This window comes from Aulonocara stuartgranti, assembly GCF_965226115.1.
Source record: "Aulonocara stuartgranti genome assembly, chromosome: 7".
Lineage (NCBI taxonomy): Eukaryota > Metazoa > Chordata > Actinopteri > Cichliformes > Cichlidae > Aulonocara > Aulonocara stuartgranti.
Window position 1 is genome coordinate 46,854,846 of NC_138945.1, and position 20,907 is coordinate 46,875,752.

A 20,907-nucleotide genomic window follows, 5' to 3' on the forward strand; every position below is an offset into this window, starting at 1 on the left:
TTCAGATGCAAGGGCTCAAAGACGCAGTAGACCAGCTGATGAATCACTACTCATCTTGGACAAAGCTAAAGCGTGCTGTAGCCTGGTTCATGAAACTGAAGAGTTTGCTTAAGGAATTAATAGCAAAGAGAAAGGAAGCAAGCACAATGAGTGAGGAAATCAGGATGAGCCAATTCAAGAAAGCTTTCAAGGGAAAAAATCTAACCTGTGATGATTTGTCTAAAGCAGAAATGGAAATTGTGAAGTACTGTCAGAAGCAAAGTTTTGAACAGGACTTGGCAATGCTGAAAGAACATCAAAGGGTGAAGAAAAAAGGCTCTCTCTACAAGTTGACTCCAGTACTGCAAGATGGAGTCATAAGAGTTGGAGGAAGGTTGAGTCGAGCAGCGATGCCAGATGATGCTAAGCAGCAAGTCATCTTGCCAAAGGAGTCACATATCACACAGCTTGTGTTAAGACATACCCATGATGTTACAGCTCACGCCGGACGGAATCACATGTTGGCTCATCTGCGTCAAAAATTTTGGATCCCTGGAGCAAATGGAGCCATTAGAAGGTTCTTGTCAAAATGTGTCACCTGTAAAAGGCTACACGGAAGTACTGGCAAACAAATAATGGCAGATTTACCAAAATGCAGGATCCTGCCTGATGACCCTCCGTTCACCAAAGTAGGTGTTGACTACTTTGGTCCATTCCTGGTAAAAAGGGGAAGAAGTCAAGTAAAAAGATATGGTGTCATTTTCACATGTCTTACCACACGAGCTGTACATCTGGAGGTTGCATCTTCACTTGACACTGATGCGTGTCTCAACGCCATCAGAAGATTCCTTGCCAGAAGAGGACAAGTTAAAGAGATGTACTCGGATAATGGAACCAACTTCCGATCAGCTAACAGTGAGTTAAAGAAAGCAATTAAAGAATGGAACTCCAGTATGATCATAAAATCATTGCAGCAAAGGGGGATCCAATGGCATTTTAATCCACCAGCAGGATCTCACCATGGAGGAAGCTGGGAGAGACTCATCCGCTCAGTGAGAAAAATTTTGAACGTCACAGTAAAAGAACAACTGTTGGATGAAGAAGGTCTCCACACCTTGCTGTGTGAAGCTGAGGCTATTATAAACAGCAGGCCTATTACAAAGGAATCTTCAGATCCCAATGACCTGGAGGCTTTAACACCCAACCATCTCCTGTTGCTGAAGGTTAAGCCAGAATTACCCCCAGGAATCTTCAACAAGGATGCCCAGTATGTAAATCGCAGGTGGAGACAAATCCAATATCTTGCAGACATTTTTTGGAAACGCTGGTGCAAGGAATACCTCATGCAGCTCCAAGAGCGTCAACGATGGACTACACCTAAGAGAAATTTCCATGTTGGTGATGTTGTGCTGATCGTAGATGACACAGCACCCAGAAATTCATGGCCACTAGGAAGAATCGTAGAGACCTTTCCAGACCAGAAAGGTCTGGTGCGTCAGGTGAAAGTAAAGACCAAGACCAATGAGCTTTGTCGACCAGTTACAAAGCTGTGCCTTTTGCAAGAAGCTGAAGATAATTGATGCACTCTTCGAAAATCAAGAACTAGTTTCCTCTGAGGGGAGGAAAGTGAAAGAAGATTCTTTTAAGATAGTTGAAGTTCAGTTAAGTGATGTAGTCATAGATCTTTTCATTTAAGTTAAAGATTTTGTAGTAATTGTTTCAAAGACATTGATAACAATTAGGGGCCGGTAATGTAGAAGCCTACATGCAGTTTAATTTGAAATGTATGCTTTTATTTTGATAGTGCGGAAAACAGGAAGTTGGGTGAGAGGAGAGTGGAGCCATATGGTTTTTTGACCTCGCAATCTCTCTTCATCCATTTTGAATTGACCTTTATAAGTTTTTGTAATTTGGAATTCTGTTGCTATGTACCTGTTTGGACTTTTGAAGTAAATATTGAGAAGCTATCAAGGACTGCGGTTTCGTTTTTTGTTTTTTGTGGATAAGGAAAGAGGGACCAAGCGGAGCGTCAAGCTAAGGCTCCATTAGAAGGAAACCTACATTGTACCTGTGGTCGGAGGAAGTTGAGGAAGAGCCGCTCTAGAGTCTTCATAAGATGTGACGTCAGTGCCACCGGTCGGAAGTCATTCAGCTCATTGGGCCGGTTCTTTTTGGGGACCGGGACGATGCAGGATGTCTTCCATAGGGCGGGCACTCTCCCCAGTCGCAGACTGAGGTTGAAGACTCGTTGTAGCGGCTCCCCAAGTTCAGCAGCACACGCCTTTAGCATCCTAGGACACACCTTGTCTGGGCCTGCTGCCTTTCTGGGGCGAAGCTTCCTCAGTTGCCTCCTGACCTGATCCACTGTGACACTGGGAGATGTTTGGGAGGAGGGGAGGGGGGGAGATGTCTTGCTGCTGAGAGAGGGATTGGAGGAGGGGGGTGTCATGGTGTCAGGAAGGGGGGGAAGCGAGGGAGGCAGGAGAGTGGGGGGAGGACTCTGTAGTGAAGGTGAGGGTGAGGGTGGGGGGGTTGTGGGCTGGTCAAACCTGTTGAAGAAGTTGTTGAGTTCGTTTGCCTTCTCCACAGTCCCCCCCACTGTGCTTTTCTTGGTGTTGTGGCCTGTGATGGTTTTCACACCATTCCAGACCTCCCTCATATTGTTCCTCTCCAACTTCTGCTCCACCTTCCTCCTGTAGGTGTCCTTTGCTTCCCTCAGGCAGCGTTTCACCTCCCGCTGTGCTGCTTTCATCTCCTCCTTCACTTTGCTCCTGAAAGCCTTCTTCTTCATGTTGAGGACAGCTTTGACTTCCTGTGTTACCCACGGTTTGTTATTAGGATAACACCGTACCGTCTTAGCAGGGGCGACTGTGTCCACACAAAAGTTGAGGTAGTCTGTAAGACAGTGTGTCGCCCCCTCTATGTCCTCACCATGTGGGCTCAGGAGCACATCCCAGTCTGTGGTGTCATAGCAGTCTCTCAGAGCATCCTCCTTTTCTGGGGTCCATCTCCGGATGGAGCGCGTTGTGACAGGCTGCCTTTGGACGAGGGGTGTGTATTGTGGCTGTAGGTAAACCAGGTTGTGGTCTGACTTCCCTAGTGGGGGGAGGGGGGTGGCTCTGTATGCATCTCTCACATTAGCATACAGTAGGTCAATTGTCCTGTTGCTCCTTGTGGGACAATTCACAAACTGGTGAAAAGCAGCCAGAGTAGAATCCAGTGTGGCATGGTTAAAGTCTCCAGATATAATAATGAAAGCCTCGGGGTTTTGTGTCTGAAGTCTTGCTGTGACTGTGTGTATTTTCTCACAGGCAGCTGTTGCGTCGGCCCTCGGAGGGATCTCAGGAGATTAAGAGCATTGATATCTGGCTTGTGTTATTTGTATGTATGAATCTATGCAATATATTTAAAATGACACTGCAGAAATAACAGTAACATTAAAAATATATTTGGTGCAACCAAAGTCATCTAATCTAACTGTTAAAACCTTTGTATCAGAAATAACAGACTAGGAAATAAAAAGCACAAGTTTTTTTTCATGAATGCTGGATGAAGTTCACTGAAGATGCATAAAGATAAACAAAATCAGTGGGTGATTCTGGTGGCAGCATTCTTATTTTAATGTGTTTTATAAAACACAACTACACAACTTTCTTGGATCTGTATTTTTTCAGCATAATAAACTGAGGTGGGGAAAAGAAAAACTGTACACCAACAATAAAAAAACAAAGACAAAAACAAAGAAACACCCCAAAACAAAACAGATATTAACTAAGAGCAATCAGTTACTTTTCCGTTTCATAATGTCAGAATTTCTGGTACGTATAGCATTCATTCACACAAAGATCTTAATGGATTTTTTGTGGGGGTGGGGGGGACGGTTTACTTCACGATAAGATGGTCCTATATTGTTTAATCTGTAAGGAAATGTAGGAAAGTTGGCTTGGTTCCTGTTTTTGTTTAGTTTTTTTTTTAATTATTTTATTATTAGTTATATTTATTACTTTATTTATTTATTTATTTATTGTTATTTTGACTTATAAATACTACAGCAGACACATTTTCTACAGTTTTTTTTTTAAATCCAGATCATTCTTGAATGTATACAAAAAATGATAAGGAAAAAAATGAATGGAAAAATGATAGGGAACGAATTAATTTATAGACCAAACATTATTTATTTTGAATCTTTTTAAAACAAGTTTCAGAAGCGGGTAAATGTTGTGTAGGCCTAATATTTATTTAATTAATTAATTGTTTGTTTGTTTGTTTATCAATAATCTTATTATTATTACTAACGCAAACGACTGACGTAAGGTCGTCACACTCCAACGTCATGAAGCCGCGCCAGTGTTGTGGTACCAAGACAAACAGAAGCTAAAAGCGAGGCTAGTGGTGAAATTTGGATGGTGCCTCCTACGTGGACTCTGCACTGTTTGGTAAGAAGCACCTACGTGTCACAGTTGCAGCAGAGGATCATATTTATCCCATTTTTATTTATTTATTTTCTACGTTTCGCTTCTTCTGGTATTGGTTAAGTTTCAAGCAAAGTAATGCAGCTAGTTGTTAGCAGAGTGCTCCTCAGTAATATTACGCTGTTACTACAGTTGTGAAGTTTAAACTGAGGTTTACTGTCTGGAGAGGTCTAAAACTCTGCAGCTATAAGTACTTTCGAAGAAGGAGCGCTGCTGCTATGCGGTTCTTACGTTGAAGTCTAAAATAAACGCCGACGTTGTTAGCGTCGCTGGATGTTGATGCTAATTTAGCTAATACAGCAGAGCTGCTGCCCTTGCGAGCATTTGGCTGTTTATTTTTTTTTATGACTTATAGATTATTGTCAGGTCTACGTGAGGTTTGACACATCGATATGTTCTATGTATGCATGCAGCCACAGGAAGTCTCGAGGTAGCTGGTGGGAGAGGATGAGTTTGTTATTACCTGATAGTCATCTAAGTGTTTTTAATTATCTAGTCGTGTTTCATTAATATTCTGTCCCTTTCCAACTAAGTTTTAAAGGGATTACTAGTGTAATAGTAACTTTTTAGACGAGCAAATACAAAAATAAAAAAAATCAAAGGCCGGGGCGAACAACTATAACAGTAAAGTACACAAGAAAATTCAGCTAAAAGCAATACACAAACCATTATGAAACCATAAGTGATGATTAAAGGAAAAACGCAAAAAACAAACAATATCATGTGAAAGCAATTTGATAAACGTGTTTGTTAGAACTAGGGCTGCTCGATTATGGCAAAAATGATAATCACGATTATTTTCACTGAAATTGAGATCTTGATTATTTGACGATATTTATTTAACAATAACAATGTATTGAATAATGACTTTAAAGATTGTCAAAAAATAATATAAAATAGTGTGCAAATACTGATAACAGTGCAAATGTTTGCAATATAAAAAATAAATGAAAAATGTAAACATCTATGTTTAGTGAACTTTGCAGTGCTGCTCTGTGGCGCAGCTACGACACCGTAGCAAAGTTTACACACTATGTCTACTTGATCCACGTCTGACTCCGCGAACCCATAATGTTTCCACACCACTGAAGTTTTTTTTACCTCTCTTTTCAACCAACGGCAGTCACTCTCCTCTCCAAATAACTTCTGCTTAGCTTTCCGAGCTTCCCTCGGGTCCTCTTAATTGTTGTGTGCGCTCGATTTGCCACACGGAGCAGCACGAGAGTAAAGCACGAGGGAGGGTCTAATAATCGCTCAGTCATTTTTAATGATCGTTGAAAGCCCAGATCGTAATCGTGATTAAAATTCGATTAATTGAGCAGCCCTAGTTAGAACGACTAGATGCGTAGATTTAAGCCAAAAATGTGGGATGGCCAAGAAAGCCCAGCTGTGAAGCTAAGGCTGCAAACCGGCTCATTTGGGGCCAATATCTCCGTTAGGAAGCAAGGACCCAAACATGCTTTAAAAGTCAGCTCTAAAATGTACAGAGAGCCAGTAGAGAAAAGCAAAGACTTTGGTGATGTGACACTGTCCACTAAGAAGCTGAGTTGTTGCATTCTCAACCAGCTGAATGTGAGAGGACCTTTAACTAATCCCAGAAAGAAAGGTACACTTCTTTATCTTGGTCCTATGCCTTTTGCTCCTTTTTGAAATTTTGGTTGGTTAAATTCTGGGTCTTGGTATGCTTCATGTACTTGCCATATTCTCTAAGGCCTACGATCATCTGTGCCACAGCATATTTTAATACAGATGAATGCACACTTCATTTTTGTGTGTTTTCACTATATTTTGTATGTCTTTCTTTAACTAAAATATTAATCTAAGGCACTAATAATTTAAGGCAATCATTTCCCACCAGGTTTGGAAGAACTGAATGAGGTGCTGCCTTTTGCCTCTTCTCTTGTGTGAGTTCTACTGCTGCCGGGATGGGTCAGCAGATCTCAGGTCAGGCGGTGATGAACCATCTGCCTGAGAAGCTGGTGAAACATGCCGGATTGGTTCGTGACAGCGGCTACCTAAACTACGAGGAGTTTCTAGCAAGAGTGGCTGAACTTAATGACGTGTAAGTCTGTTAAAGATGATTAGCTTTCCCGTACAACAAATAGCTTTTCTTTAAGACAAACAGTTTTTGTGCAGAATGGATAGGTGGAGAAACTTGACCTATTTCACAAAGTGTACCTTTGGGACTCTTCAAATTGAGTGCTGGCATCAGTACTTTTATGACATATGGGATTTGGCCTTCCTTATTCCCCCAGCATTAGACACAGTTCTGCCAGTTTACCTTTAGCTTACAAACTCCTAGAGGTAATAGCTGCAAGGCATGATAATGCAGCAGAAGGTGGAGTAGAGAAAGGCTTTGTTACAGCAATTCTGAAAAAAAGATTAATGTGACAACAAAATAAACAGCACAGTGCAGTGTTATTGATGAAAATAATCATTGAAAACACCTGAAAAAGAAGGCGCAATGAAAATGTTTTTTTTTTTTAACATTCATCATGATGAGAAATAAATCAAAAATCTGCGTGCTTTATGGAGGATGGTTGGAATGGTTTATGGAGATAAACATAACCTTTTCCCCTCTCTCCTGCGTCTCTCTCAGTACGGCCAAGCTAGCTGCTGGACAGCAGAAGCACCTGCTGTTTGAGGTGCAGCCAGGATCTGATGCTACAGCCTTGTGGAAAGTGGCTGTCAGGGTTGTGTGTACCAAGGTGAGACCAAAGAGCCTTCCCCACATGCCAACAGAGGCATCTGCACACACATTTATGACAGAGAGGGACAGATGTGAGTGAAACCATACTCCTGTAAATTGTGTTTATATGAGGAAACCATGCTCTGAGGGATCTCCTGGGATGTCTGCAAGTGTTAAAACCAATTTATTGTTTGGAAATGGACTCTTATCAGAATGATGTTTACTATTTCACAAAAATCAAGCCCTTTCTGGGGATCATAATAATATTACAGGGTAGGTGAGGGTAATAGATCTCTGACAGTTTAACTCATTGTTCCACATCGGTTTTTAACTTTAAACGTAATGTAACACTGCCACTGACCAGGCAAAAAAAAATAGAAAGTTTTTGTTTCTTCATAATTAATATGAAGAAACAAAAAGTTGTGTATGTAGTTGGTTGCATTTGTTTGTGTCTGTCTGTTAGATGTCAACTGTCTGCAGTTTCCAAGATATCATTTTCAAATTTTGTGTGATGGTAGATACTAATAACAGCTTGAGTCATAACATGACACCATAAAGTTCCACAAAATCACATACTGCATGAATAGATGTTAAAGTCTCATGTTTTTACAGGTTATAGAAGCTAAAAGATGTCAGCCAATTCTGCTCCAATCATATGGTTAAAATAATAAAATGCACAGTTATAGTATGTAATGCTTCAAGGTCAAAGTTTAGAATCACATGAATTAGGAAAAACTTTCCATCGGATCATTTCCAGATTCTAAAGCAGTATAATAGTCATTGAGTAGCATAAGCACTTCCTTTCTTTGAACTCTTTAAAACATTATTTTTTAATACATTATAATCACAATGACCAACAAGATTAATATGCTACACTAGATTTCCATATTAACAATGCTCACATCAGCACAAATGATCTATGAGAACTACTTACATCAGCACGTTGTCATGAAAACATCACAGTTTTAGTATAACCTTTGCCCTTTGGTGGGAGTTGCTCTGTGAGTGCTCTTGTGATTGCCTTTGCTTCCCTCCAGATCAATAAGGAGAACGGCATGGTTGAAGCATCGCGGATCATGAACCTGTATCAGTTCATCCAACTCTATCGTGACATCACCAGCCAGGCAGCTGAAGTGTTGTCTGTAGAGGGTGCCACTAAGGGCCCCTCAACCGAGCTTCCCTCCACTGACTCCTGCCAGGCCAGCATGTGGATGGGCAGGTCGGTTACCAGGAAATGGACAGCTATGATATAAAGTGCACACACAACAATTAGATTTTCATGACGTTTTTTAATAGTGAAGATGGACAGGGATTATGGGAAAAGAGAGCAGTGGTACAACATGCAGCAGAGGTCTTTGTTCAGCGAATGCACTCACTTGTAATCATTGCCAGATTTTGAAGGAGAGTTTTCCTACAACAGACCTGAAAAAATATAGAATATTGGACTTTTGTTTGTCAGCTGAGCAGTAATGATGTTTGTGAACATATGCGCTATTAAAAATGTTACACTTGTGCAAATATCAATGCTGTTTCCAGCTTTAGCCTCCAAGTGCCCAAAATGCAGTCTCCCTGCTCAGCACATGTGTTACTGATGCAAGACTACAGAAAATGTTTTTTAATGCCCCACCATCTGCATGAATTATATATTTTTAAGGTTGTTTTTTTTTTTGTTTTGTTTTTGTTTTTGTTTTTTTACAGCTGAGCGATTCCTTATTCTGTAAAGTTGAGGGGGGCAGTGACTGATGGGTCATTTTAAGGCTTTTACACATTTTTATAACCCCGAGAAATATTTATCCTCAGGCGAATCCTGAGCATAAAAAGTGTTTCTAAAACACTTCTTATGCTTTTTGTTTTCATTTCTAAAAAATGAAGATAAAGTGTGCCTAGCGTTAAAGAAAATAATGAAATTGTTTTCCCCTCTTCTGTATACATTTCCATGCAGAGTGAAGCAGCTGACCGATGAAGAGGAGTGTTGCATCTGCATGGATGGAAAATCTGACCTCATTCTGCCCTGTGCACATAGCTTCTGTCAGAAATGCATTGATAAATGGTGAGATAATCAAATAAGCTTGAATTATTCAAATTCATCTATAGCGTTGTAAAACATTAAATTACACACCCTCTTCTGTTTCTGTAGGAGTGGCCAGAGCCGAAATTGCCCAATCTGCCGTCTGCAAGTGACTGCTGCCAACGAATCGTGGGTAATGTCTGATATCCCCACAGAGGATGACATAGCCGGCTACATCCTCAACCTGGCTGATGAGGCGGGCCACCCACACAGGCCTTAACATGCAGAATACTGAGCCAAGTAGATAGCAAAGGGAAATATACCCACTTCAGTAGACTTTACATACTGAAACACAAAACACCACTTTCACTGAGAGGTTTCTTTCCCCCCCCTAAAGAGTAAAACAGAAAAGAATCCAGCAGGTGTCTTCTCTTTATATTCTTTGTGATAGCTTCTGAAAATCTCCTCTTATAAGTCCTAAAAATCCCAGGATGCTTTTTGAAACCAGAGTATTGTTGATGATGTACTTTATGGAGTTTTGTGATATGTTGTTTGAAGTGAAACAATTGTATTTGTATATTACAATAAATTGTAACATTTTAATGGAACCCAGAATAACCAAATGTTGCTTAAAGTACTACTAAGAGGTGGTTGGGGTTAACTAGGCACTTTATAAAACAAATGCTGATACATGTTGACATTGCCTTCCTTCGATATGAATGAGAGAGACACAGTTGCACTTCCTTGTAAAGTTTGATAAGTATGACTCTCATTCATATAATTTAAATCATCACTTTGATATTTTGGGAAAGTGTCTTGTTTGCTGTCCAGGGAAAGTCAGATATCTGTAGGACAGCAGTTAGATTATCCTCATACAAAGACTGGAAACAAGGAGAAAGGGCTGGCTGTAGTCAGTTTTATCAAATCATCTTTGAATTTGTTATATTTAACTATATCTAAATGTGAAAAATAGAGAGGTTTAAAGGTGATTTTTTTTTTTTGCTGTAGACTGATTCATGGCTAAGTTGCTTCATGAAGTCATTACAGGACTGTTTTCAACTTTTGGACAGCATCAGGCTCTTTTCATTCTGTTTGTAGTCTCTGTGCTAAATTTGGGAACTGACTCTGTCCTTGCAGTGAACATACAGACAGTAAATTGGTATTGATCAAATCTTAAACCTCTGAGCAAATAAGCATCATTTCCCAAAATGTCCTATTCTTCCTTCATGTGCAAATCCAAGACACCAAACATACTTGTCGTATTTGCCAGGGCTTCTGGACAAGCAGTAAAGTGAAAATTTATGTTCCATCTATAAAGCTGTTTGGATGTCTGTGCAATGTATCCCTGCATGTTTGTACCCCACATGACATGGACCATGAGCTGTGTTATGTGAATCTGTACTAAAATCCTGTTCTGGTGCAGTTCAGGACACAGGACTGAATAGGCTCATGTGATTTTAAGGACTTGGCTCGTTGTGGTGTCTTAACTGTTGTAAATCACCTTGCCTGTCACATAAGTTGTTCTCCTCTTTTTACTTTTATGAATTTTTTTCTAATTATTTTTCTCTCATCTTTATTTACACTATTTTAATATGAATTCTGTAGAAATCTTTTAGTTTGCACTCCCAAAACTGCACTCTGTGCTTCGACGTGACTGTAATTAAAAGCAACTTAATGACTGAGAGAGAGGCAGCTTGTAGGGGAACAGTTAAGTAAAATCACTGAAATTGTGTTTTGTTTTCGTTTCACCCTGGGTCTAACCGATCCCTAGTGGCACTTTCAGTTTAAGTTGACATAGCTGTGACACTCGAAGTTGATTCTTCCGGAAATATTTTATTAAATGTGAATATGTATGAACCTTATAGATTTCATTTCTGTTTTACTCAAATCCAATTCTTCATTTAAAGTTGTATTAAAGAAATGACTTATTTAGATCTTTGTTGTGTGAAGTTCAGTGAATTCTTCAGTTTAGCATTTTTCACATTTATTTTAGCAATTTATTCCTATAGTTTTGAAATATCAGTAATATTTCAGTTCTGTTCATTTTGTTCGACCTCACTTCTCTGGGTGCTTGTGCGTAGTTGATGGAGATGATTATATTTGCCTTCATAAATGTTATTTTGGCGCTTTAATCCTTTCATTCAAGCTGAAATAAACACACCCCAGAGATGTTCAGCAGTAAGAGAAGTCTTTTACAAGCTCTTTAGCAAACTGTGTCTGATCTTGTTGCATGACTGCATGGTCCATTCAGAAAAATGTCAAAGAAAGTTTTTAATATTTACATTATAAAGTTTATGAACATATCTATGTTTTTAGGGCATATTTTTAAACATGCCCTAAAAACATAAACTGCTGTGTAATGTGATGTTGCAACCATAAGATGGTAGCATTATCCTGTATTCCTTCTGGGGTCCTGGCATAGTACAGACATTGTATTTGTTATAGTGAATGAAGGGAAGTGTAATAACAGAACCATTCTTACTGTATTATCCTTAATAAATAGACACTCAATTTTTGGCACTTTATGACTGTTGAATTGAAAGTTTTTGCAACTTTTGTTAATAAGTTGTTTCATATGCAATAAACTGTATAAGCTACATTTTTATACAGCTTATTCTGTTTGGAAACAAGATTTTCTTTGGCAATAAAAGCCTAAGTGATGTAGCCTACTGTATCAGACTGGTGTTAAGATGTATAGGAAAAAATCATAAATGCTTAATCTTATGAGTTTTACATGGCTAACATTGGCATTGTTTTACAGGTTTGAACATGTAAACTCAATGGTGGTGGGACATTTCATTTTAAAATAAAAAAGAGTGAAACCTAGTTGTTCATGTGGTTTACACGGTAACCATACCCCTCCGCGAATTGCTACCTTATCGTGGTGTAGTGGTTTGTGTGTCCCAGGGATCCCAGGAGATATGTTGTCCGGGCCCTTGTCCCCCTGGTCAGGCCTCTCACTTGAGGCAGTTAAATAATTCCAGACCCAGAGCCTGGCAGAGCACCTCGGGTGGATGAGGTCCGCCCTGAGTTCCTGAAGACTCTGGATGTCGTAGGACTGTCTTGGTTGACATGCCTCTGCAATGTTGCATGGAGATCAGGGGTGATACCTCTGGATTGGAAGACCAGGATGGTTGGTTCTCATGTTTACCGGACCACAGGGTGTGTTCCAACTATAGGGGGATCACACTCCTCAGGCTCCCTGGGAAAGTCTATGCCAGGGTGCTGGAAAGGAGAGTTAGTCCGTAAGTCATATACAGGAGGAATAATGCTGTTTTCGTCCTGGTCGTGGAACACTGGACCAGCTCTTTATCCTTTCAAGGATACTTGAGGGTGCATGCGAGTTTGCCCAACCAGTCTACATGTGTTTTGTGGACTTGGAGAAGACATTCGACCGTGTCCCTCGGAGTGTCCTGTGGGAGGTGCTTTGGGAGTATGCGGTGTCTGGCCCATTGTTACGGGCCATTTGATCCTTATATAACCGTTACAAGAGCTTGGTCTGCATAGCCGGCAATAAGTCGAACTTGTTCCCGGTGGGTGAAGCACTCTACCAGAGCTGCCCTTTGTGACCAATTCTGTTCATAATTTTTATATACAGAATTTCTAGGCGTAGCCAAGTGATGGAAGGCTGTGGTGATGTGGTTCTGTTGGCTTCATCAGGTGATGGCTTCCAGCTTGCACCGGAACGGTTTGCAGCCGAGTGTGAAGCAGTGGGAATGAGGATCGGCACCTTCAAATCTGAAAAGGGTGGAGTAGATTAAGTCTGGTACGTCCTGCACGAGTGACAGGAGAAGGGAACGGGAGATTGACAGACGGATTGGTGCTGCACCTGCAGTGATGTAGACATTGTACTGGTCCACTGTGGTGAAGAGAGAGGTGAATGTAAAAGCGAAGCTCTCAATTTACCGGTCGATCTACGTTCCTACCCTCACCTGTGGTCATGAGGTGTGAATAGTGATCGAATGAACAAGATTGCGGATACAAGCGGTGGCAATGGGGTTCCTACGAAGGGGGGCTGGCCTCTCCCTTAAAGATGGGGTGAGAAGTTCAGCCATCCGGGAGGGGCTCAGAGTAGAGCCGCTGTTCCTTCACATCGAAAGGAGGTGGTTTGGGCATCTGATAAGTATGCCTTCTGGACGGTTTCCAGGCATGTCCCACCAGGAGGAGGCCCCGGGGCACACCCAGGACATGCTGGAGAGATCATATCTTTCAGCTGGCCTGGGAATACCTTGGTGTCCCTCCTGATAAGCTGGAGGTGGCTGGGGAGAGGGAGGTCTGGCCTTCTCTGCTTAGGCTGCTGCCCCCGCGAGCTGGCCCTGGATAAGCCGAAGAAAATGGATGGGGACAAAAAATGGTAAAAAAAAAAATCTGGCAACTGCCAGTGCTACCCCTCAGCCTCCTACTAGACTACTTTGCCTTGTTCTCAAGTTACTGCATTCACTGATTCTCTGACTTTGAGGTCGAGGTCACTGAGGTTCAAATGCATAGAATATTTTTATTTGTTGCACCCGTGGTATCAATTTGAAGCTCCTACATCACTTTATTCTTAGGTTATCATATTCATAAGATTTTTATAAAACTTGACCTTTGACCTTTGACCTTGACCTTGAGGTCGAAGTCACTGAGATTCTAACTTATCTGATTTTTTTGTAGTTACACCTGTGGTGTCAATTTGAAGCTCCTACACTGCCTCGTTCTTGAATTATTGAGAACACCTAACTCACAAACTAAGGTGTCCAAGCTGCCCCATCATTGCTTTTACGGAGGTAAAGACACAGTGAAGCCAAGGATTATTGAGAATTCACATTGCAATACCTTTAATACCTACAGCATGTTCCAATTGCTGTAATAAACTATTGCTAACAGTACCGAATGCTCTACTGACGTCTAGCAGGACAAGCACAGAAACGGGTCCACTGTCAGAGGCCATAAGAAGATCATTTGTAACCTCCACTAACATTGTTTCTGTAAATAATCAGTTAGCTGTTTTACAACCCATCTTTCAAGAATTTTGCATTTTTCACGAGTCAGTTGTGACAGCTAGGATTTGCACCAGGAACTTTATTGCTCTGAGACAACAGTGCTAATCACTTCACCCCCACAGTGTAATGATTCAGATATTCCTGTTTCAAGGCACTCTCTGACATCTGTATAACCTTTGTTCCTTATGTGTGCCATGTGTGATCACTCCTATGTTGTTTTACTATGGCTATTCAAAGACCAGCATGAATCTGTTTTTGCAGTAAGTCACTGCAAGTCACAAATCTTTGGCTTTTTATAAGATTTTACTAGTTACAAATATAGCTATTATTAACCTGTGGCCATTAAAGTGCTCCAAATAATTGGCTTACCAAATGGCTCGGGTAAATACGTTAGTGGGTTACCTAGGCAACCGGAAACTGCTAGACCAACCGCCAGCTTCATCCTCCACTTAGAAAAATATTTTTCCTCTGTTGGTTTGCGAGTGTTACTGGTGCTTTTAACACAACACCGGGATGGGTCAGCAGATCTCAGGTCAGGGAGTTATGAACCAGCTCCGTCAGAAGCTGGAGAAATGTTTAGAATTGCTTCGTGACAGTCGCTACTTAACTTACGAGGAGTTCCTGGGAAGACTGGCTGAACTTAATGACATGTAAGTGACAGGTCGTTAAAGACAGCTTTAGAGAACAGCAAGCGGCTTTTCTTTAACATAAAACAGTTTTGTGCAGAATGAACAGGCCGACAAACTTAACCTAGTTCAAAAGTGTACCTTTGGGCTGATTTTACGTAGACTTTTCAATTTGAGAGCTAGCGTCAGTGCTTTTATGATATCTGGGATTTAACCTTCCTTATTTTCTAGCATTACATACATTTCTGCTAGTTTACTAGCTAGGTTTTTTTTTTTTTAGCTCACAAGCTCCTGGAGCTTGAAAGCTGCAAGGCATGATAGTGCAGCTGAAGGTCAAATAAACACGAAGTGAATAGCACCGAGCAGTGTTGTTAAGTATTAGTAATGAAAATACATTTTTGAAATTCAGCATGATGAAAAATAAATGTAAAAATTCTGTTATGAATATTGTGGCACTGCTTTGTCATTTGGCTGAATGGTTTATGGAGAAAAACATAACTTCTCCCCTCTCTCATTCTTCTCTGTCAGTACTGCTGAACAGCAGAATGACCTGCTGTTTGAAGTGCAGCCAGGATCTGATGCTACAGCCTTGTGGAAGGTGGCTGTCAGGGTTGTGTGTACCAAGGTGAGACCAAAGAGCCTTCCCCACATGCCAACAGAGGCATCTGCCCACACATTTATGACAGAGAGGGACAGATGTGAGTGAAACCATACTCCTGTAAAAGGGGAAAGGTAATTCTGCCCCTAGAGAAATAGAGAAATACATCCTGTAATAGATTGCTGATAGCAGCTATCAACTGGTAGCTTGGATTAAAAAACCGTGCTGGGCTTGAGAAGCCTGTCATCGGTGGGTTATAGCCAACTATTTTGGCACAGTGTAAGATTGAAACTGCATGCACTACCAGTCATTAAGTCACATGATTGCCTTTTCTTCCTCACAGATCAGTAAGGAGAATGGCATGGTGGAAGCATCGCAGATCATGAACCTGTATCAGTTCATCAAGCTGTATCATGACATCGCCAGCCAGAGTCTTCAGGTGCCGTCTGCAAAGAGCCCCTCTACTGAGCTCCTGGCTGACTCCTGCCAGGCCAGCAGGTCAGGCAGTCATGACATAAAGCATACATTTATAGCACATTCAGCAATTATAAGTACTTTTATAACTTTATTTAATAGTGACAATGAACAGGAAATAGGGGGAAAGAGAGCATGGGAACAACATACACCAAAGGTCATTGCAGCCAAATCAAAGTGGGACCTCACTACTTGGGCATGTTGGTGGTCTAAAAACTCAGCTGTAGGGTTACCATTTTAAAAAGCTATTTAAAAGGTTTCAGCTAAAGCTTTTCTGGACAATTTAACCACAGGTTGGTCGTTGTTTTGTTTGGAACAAAAAAGGACTCCTTTAAAGACTAAAGGTTTTGGTGCCTCAGGAAGAGCATGTGTGATCCGGCCCGAATCTCCAAGCAGCCTAACAATGCAGTTAATGCAGTTTTTCCTGCTCACCACAGGTGTCAGTGCTGTAAGACTACAGAAATATTTCTTTTAATGCTCCACAATCTGCATGAATTATATAATTTCTTTGCAGCAGAGTGATTTCTCATCCAGAGGCAAGGCTAGGGGGCTGATTGATGGGTCGTGTTAAAACTTTTGGACATTTTTAGAACACAGAGGGATATTATTTTCTCAATTCCTTGATTGCAAACCTTCAGGATTTATCAGACATATTTCTACTAAAAAAGGTAGAAAAGCTAATTTAAGTTGCCTTCCTCTGTAGATAAATAATAAAACAGTTTATGTTTTCTCTGTATACAAGCAGCAATTGATGATGAAAATTTGTTACTGAAAAATCTAAACTTCCTGTTATTCACACACACCGTAATTATTCCACATCCTCTTCTGTTTCTGTAGGAGTGGTCAGAGCCTAAGCGACCTAGCATGTCATCTGCATGTGACTGCTGACAGCGAATCGTGGGTAATATCTGATCTTCAGAGACTACTTCCCTAATGTGACTAATGAGGGAAGCCACCCATACATGCTTTAAAATGTCGAATACTTAGCTAAGTACATAGGAAATGGAGATACACCCACATAAGAAGACTTTTTCCTCCTAAAGAGCAAGATAGAAAAGAATCCAGCAGGTTTCTTCTCTTTATATTCTTTGTGACTGCCTCTGAAAATGAAAATCTCCTCTTTTAAGTCCTAAAAATCCCAGGATGCTTTTTGAAACCAGTTTTGTGATATGTTGTTTGAAGTGAAAAATAAATCTGTATTTGTATATTATAATAAATTGTAACATTCACGGATCCAAGGAGCTTTATTTGTCATTCGCATCACATGTTAACATGAGGTGGAACGAAATTATGTACACACGGTCCGGAGTGAAAAGAAACAAAAATAATGAAGAAACAGAAATTTTTTCTTAAAGTTAGAATAAATAGTTGGGGTTTTTTTGTTTTGTTTTTTTAACAAAAGAAATGACAAGTAATAAGACAATACAATAAATAATACTATAACTAGAGTGCAACAACCTGAGTACCAGTATGGAGTATGGGTAAGGAGTGTAGGTATAAATATAGGTGTAAATAAATATTTTAGCAGCAAAGGGCATAATGACCAGCATTGATAAAGTGACATAAAACATTAGAATCGACCCGTTCTCCGGGAGCGTGAGTAGCCGCTGCTCTACTGTGCGCCGCCATGTTGACATCAACATTTTAATGGAACCCAGAATAACCAAATGTTGCTTAAAGTACTACTAAGAGGTGGTTGGGATTAACTAGGCACTTTATAAAACAACATTGTCATTGCCTTCCTTCGATATGAATGAGAGAGACACAGTTGCACTTTCTTGTAAAGTTTGATAAGTATGACTCTCATTCATATAATTGAAATCATCACTTTGATATTTTGGGAAAGTGTCTTGTTTGCTGTCCAGGGAAAGTCAGATATCTGTAGGACAGCAGTTAGATTATCCTCATACAAAGACTGGAAACAAGGAGAAAAGGCCAGCTATAGCCAGTGTTATTGAATCTTCTTTGAATATGTTATATTTAATTATATCTAATTTGTTTAATATGACTGATTCATGGCTAAGTTGCTTCATGAAGTCATTACAGGACTGTTTTCAACTTTTGGACAGTATCAGGCTCTTTTCATTCTGTTTGTAGTCTCTGTGCTAAATTTGGGAACTGACTCTGGCCTTGCAGTGAACATACAGACAGTAAATTGGTACTGATCAAATCTTAAACCTCTGAGCAAATAAGCATCATTTCCCAAAATGTCCTATTCTTCCTTCATGTGCAAATCCAAGACACCAAACATACTTGTCGTATTTGCCAGGGCTTCTGGACAAGCAGTAAAGTGAAAATTTATGTTCCATCTATAAAGCTGTTTGGATGTCTGTGCAATGTATCCCTGCATGTTTGTACCCCACATGACATGGACCATGAGCTGTGTTATGTGAATCTGTGCTAAAATCCTGTTCTGGTGCAGTTCAGGACACAGGACTGAATAGGCTCATGTGATTTTAAGGACTTGGCTCGTTGTGGTGTCCTAACTGTTGTAAATCACCTTGCCTGTCAGCTGTGCTGATTTCTCTAAAAGTATTTACATTTATTTGTTAAGATGATTTTAATCTGACTGTTGTAGAAATCTTTTCCATCCATCCAAGTTGATATCATATATAATTTACAGTTAAGTTATGAGTTAAAATTGTTTTGTTTAAGTGGATTTAAAGTGTTGATTTTATTAAATGTAAATATGCAGTAGCCTTAATCTTTATTATTTATTAAATCCTTAATTAAAGTTGTATTTAAAGAAATTGGTTATCTAGGTCTTTGTTGTGTGAATTTCAGCTTTTGCATTTGATCACATATACAGGGTGGGCCATTTATATGGATACACCATAATAACATGGGAATGGTTGATGATATTAAAGTCCTGTTTGTGGCACATTAGTATATGTGAGGGGGCAAACTCCTCAAGATGGGTGGTGACCATGGTGGCCATTTAGAAGTCGGCCATCTTGGATACAACTTTTGTTTTTTCAATAGATTTTGTTCAATGATGAGGCAAACTTTTATGTGAATGGTGAAGTTAACAAACAAAACCACCGCTATTGGTCTGACACTGACCCACATTGGATGGATTCCTCCAAGACTGTTGGAACAACAAAAGTGATGGTTTGGTGTGGTATATGGGGTACAACGATAGTGGGTCCATTCTTCATCAATGGAAACCTCAAGGCCACTGGATATTTGAAATTGCTACATGATGATGTGTTTCCCTCTTTATGCACTGAAGCTGGCACGTTCCCTGAGTTTTTCCAGCAAGATGGTGCACCACCACATTATGGGTGCCAGGTCCAAGCATTCCTAGATGAACAGTTTTCTGGAAAGTGGATTGGTCGTCGTGGGCCAGTTGAATGGCCCCCAAGGTCTCCCGGTCTGACCCCCTTAGACTTTTATCTTTGGGGTCATCTGAAGGCAATTGTCTATGGTGTGAAGAGACGAGATGTGCAGCACCTGAAACTACGGATACTGGATGCCTGTGCTGGCATTTCTCCTGCGGTGTTGCTATCAGTGTGTGAAGAGTGGGAGAAGAGGGTTGCATTGACAATTCAACACAATGGGCAGCACATTGAACACATTTTATAAGTGGTCAGAAACTTGCAAATAACTCATGACAGAATAAAGTTACGTTGAAACCAAGCACCCCATTGTTTTTCCTGTTACATTACCAATAAGTTTGATGTGTCACATGGCCCTCTTCCTATTGAAAAAACAAAAGTTGTATCCAAGATGGCCGACTTCTAAATGGCCACCATGGTCACCACCCATCTTGAGGAGTTTGCCCCCTCACATATACTAATGTCCCACACACAGGACTTCAATATCACCAACCATTCCCATGTTATTACGGTGTATCCATATAAATGGCCCACCCTGTATTTTAACTTATTATAAGTATTTTTTATGTAGGAGACAACAGTTTTGGAATTTTCTTTAATATTATTTCAGTTCAACTATACTAAAGTTAGAATTTTATGTGACCGAAGGTAAAACTTTTGGGTAGTTGTTTTTTCTTTTTTTCCACTGCTGTCACGTTTTGACACCTCAGTTCTCTGGGTTTTCCTGCAAAGTAACAAAGAGATTCATAAAATGTTATCTGGCAATTTAATCCATTCATTCAACTTGAGATTTTACAGGCTCAAAAGATGTGCCGCTCTTTCAACAAGTTCTTCAGAAAATGGCATCTGATCTTGTGGTTACATGACTGTGTGGTCAGGTCAGCAAGTGTTCCAAAAAACTTTACATTTTAAAACTTAAAGAGCATACCTGCATCTGAATCTACATACACCAGTTTCATATTTTTAAACATGCCCTAAAACATAAACTGCTGTGTGGGATGTATATGATGTTGCAACCATGAGGTGGCAGCATTATCCTGCATCGCTTCTGAAAGGAGTCCAAGCATCAGTAAAGGATACTTTTTAACCTGAAAGTGAGTGAAAAGAAGTGTAATAAAACAGATGCGTTCTTATAGCATTATCATTAATAAAAAGATGCTCGCTATTTTGTACTTCATGGGTTTGTGTTCCGGTGGACTGGATGCCTGTTTTCATTTTTTTTTATATATTTATATATTTTTTGTTGTGTTAAAAAGTAAAATTTCTGTACAGTCTCCCTTTAATCAAGCCAAGTAATTAGATGTTCAAAACAAAAAAACGACCCCCGTTTAACTGTTTCAAATCAACTCACTACAGTCTGTTTCACAAGTGTGAATAGTTGATGTCATAGCCACTGTCAGTGTGGGGCCTCTGATGAATGTAAAGGCAAAATTCAGAGTCTTCAGTTATTGAGTTTTAAATGGCTCACATTAGCATTGTTCTACAGGTCTGAACAATGGCTGTGTGGGAGGTTCATTTAGAAATAAGAGTAAAAACTACTTTTTCGTGTAGTTTAATGACTGTGCATTAAAAAAGAAAAAGGTTATTGAGAATTTAAAGTGATAACATTTGCAAATGGGCATATGGGGATCATTTTGACCTGTTATTTATTTTGCGTCTGACCTTCAGAGGCCAGAGCTGCTCTGACAGAAGCAATGTCTGCTATGTTGTAGTTAAGATACAAAACTTAAAAAGCTTG

The 20,907-nt window shown here is 40.1% G+C and overlaps 2 protein-coding genes across 2 annotated transcripts; both read left to right on the plus strand.

The window, feature by feature from the left end:
• Nucleotides 1–4,312: 4,312 nt before the first annotated feature.
• On the plus strand, nucleotides 4,313–11,977 carry LOC309711063 (RING finger protein 141). The gene is made up of 6 exons (XM_082541067.1): nucleotides 4,313–4,418; nucleotides 6,313–6,516; nucleotides 7,054–7,162; nucleotides 8,181–8,362; nucleotides 9,086–9,193; nucleotides 9,281–11,977. The coding sequence occupies exons 2-6, from the start codon at nucleotides 6,380–6,382 to the stop codon at nucleotides 9,429–9,431; spliced, it is 687 nt and encodes a 228-aa protein (XP_082397193.1). The 5' UTR covers nucleotides 4,313–4,418; nucleotides 6,313–6,379; the 3' UTR covers nucleotides 9,432–11,977.
• A 2,546-nt stretch (nucleotides 11,978–14,523) lies between these two features.
• On the plus strand, nucleotides 14,524–17,064 carry LOC309710177 (RING finger protein 141-like). Its single transcript, XM_082539429.1, has 4 exons — nucleotides 14,524–14,783; nucleotides 15,288–15,384; nucleotides 15,701–15,855; nucleotides 16,669–17,064. The coding sequence occupies exons 1-4, from the start codon at nucleotides 14,647–14,649 to the stop codon at nucleotides 16,763–16,765; spliced, it is 486 nt and encodes a 161-aa protein (XP_082395555.1). The 5' UTR covers nucleotides 14,524–14,646; the 3' UTR covers nucleotides 16,766–17,064.
• Nucleotides 17,065–20,907: the final 3,843 nt, after the last annotated feature.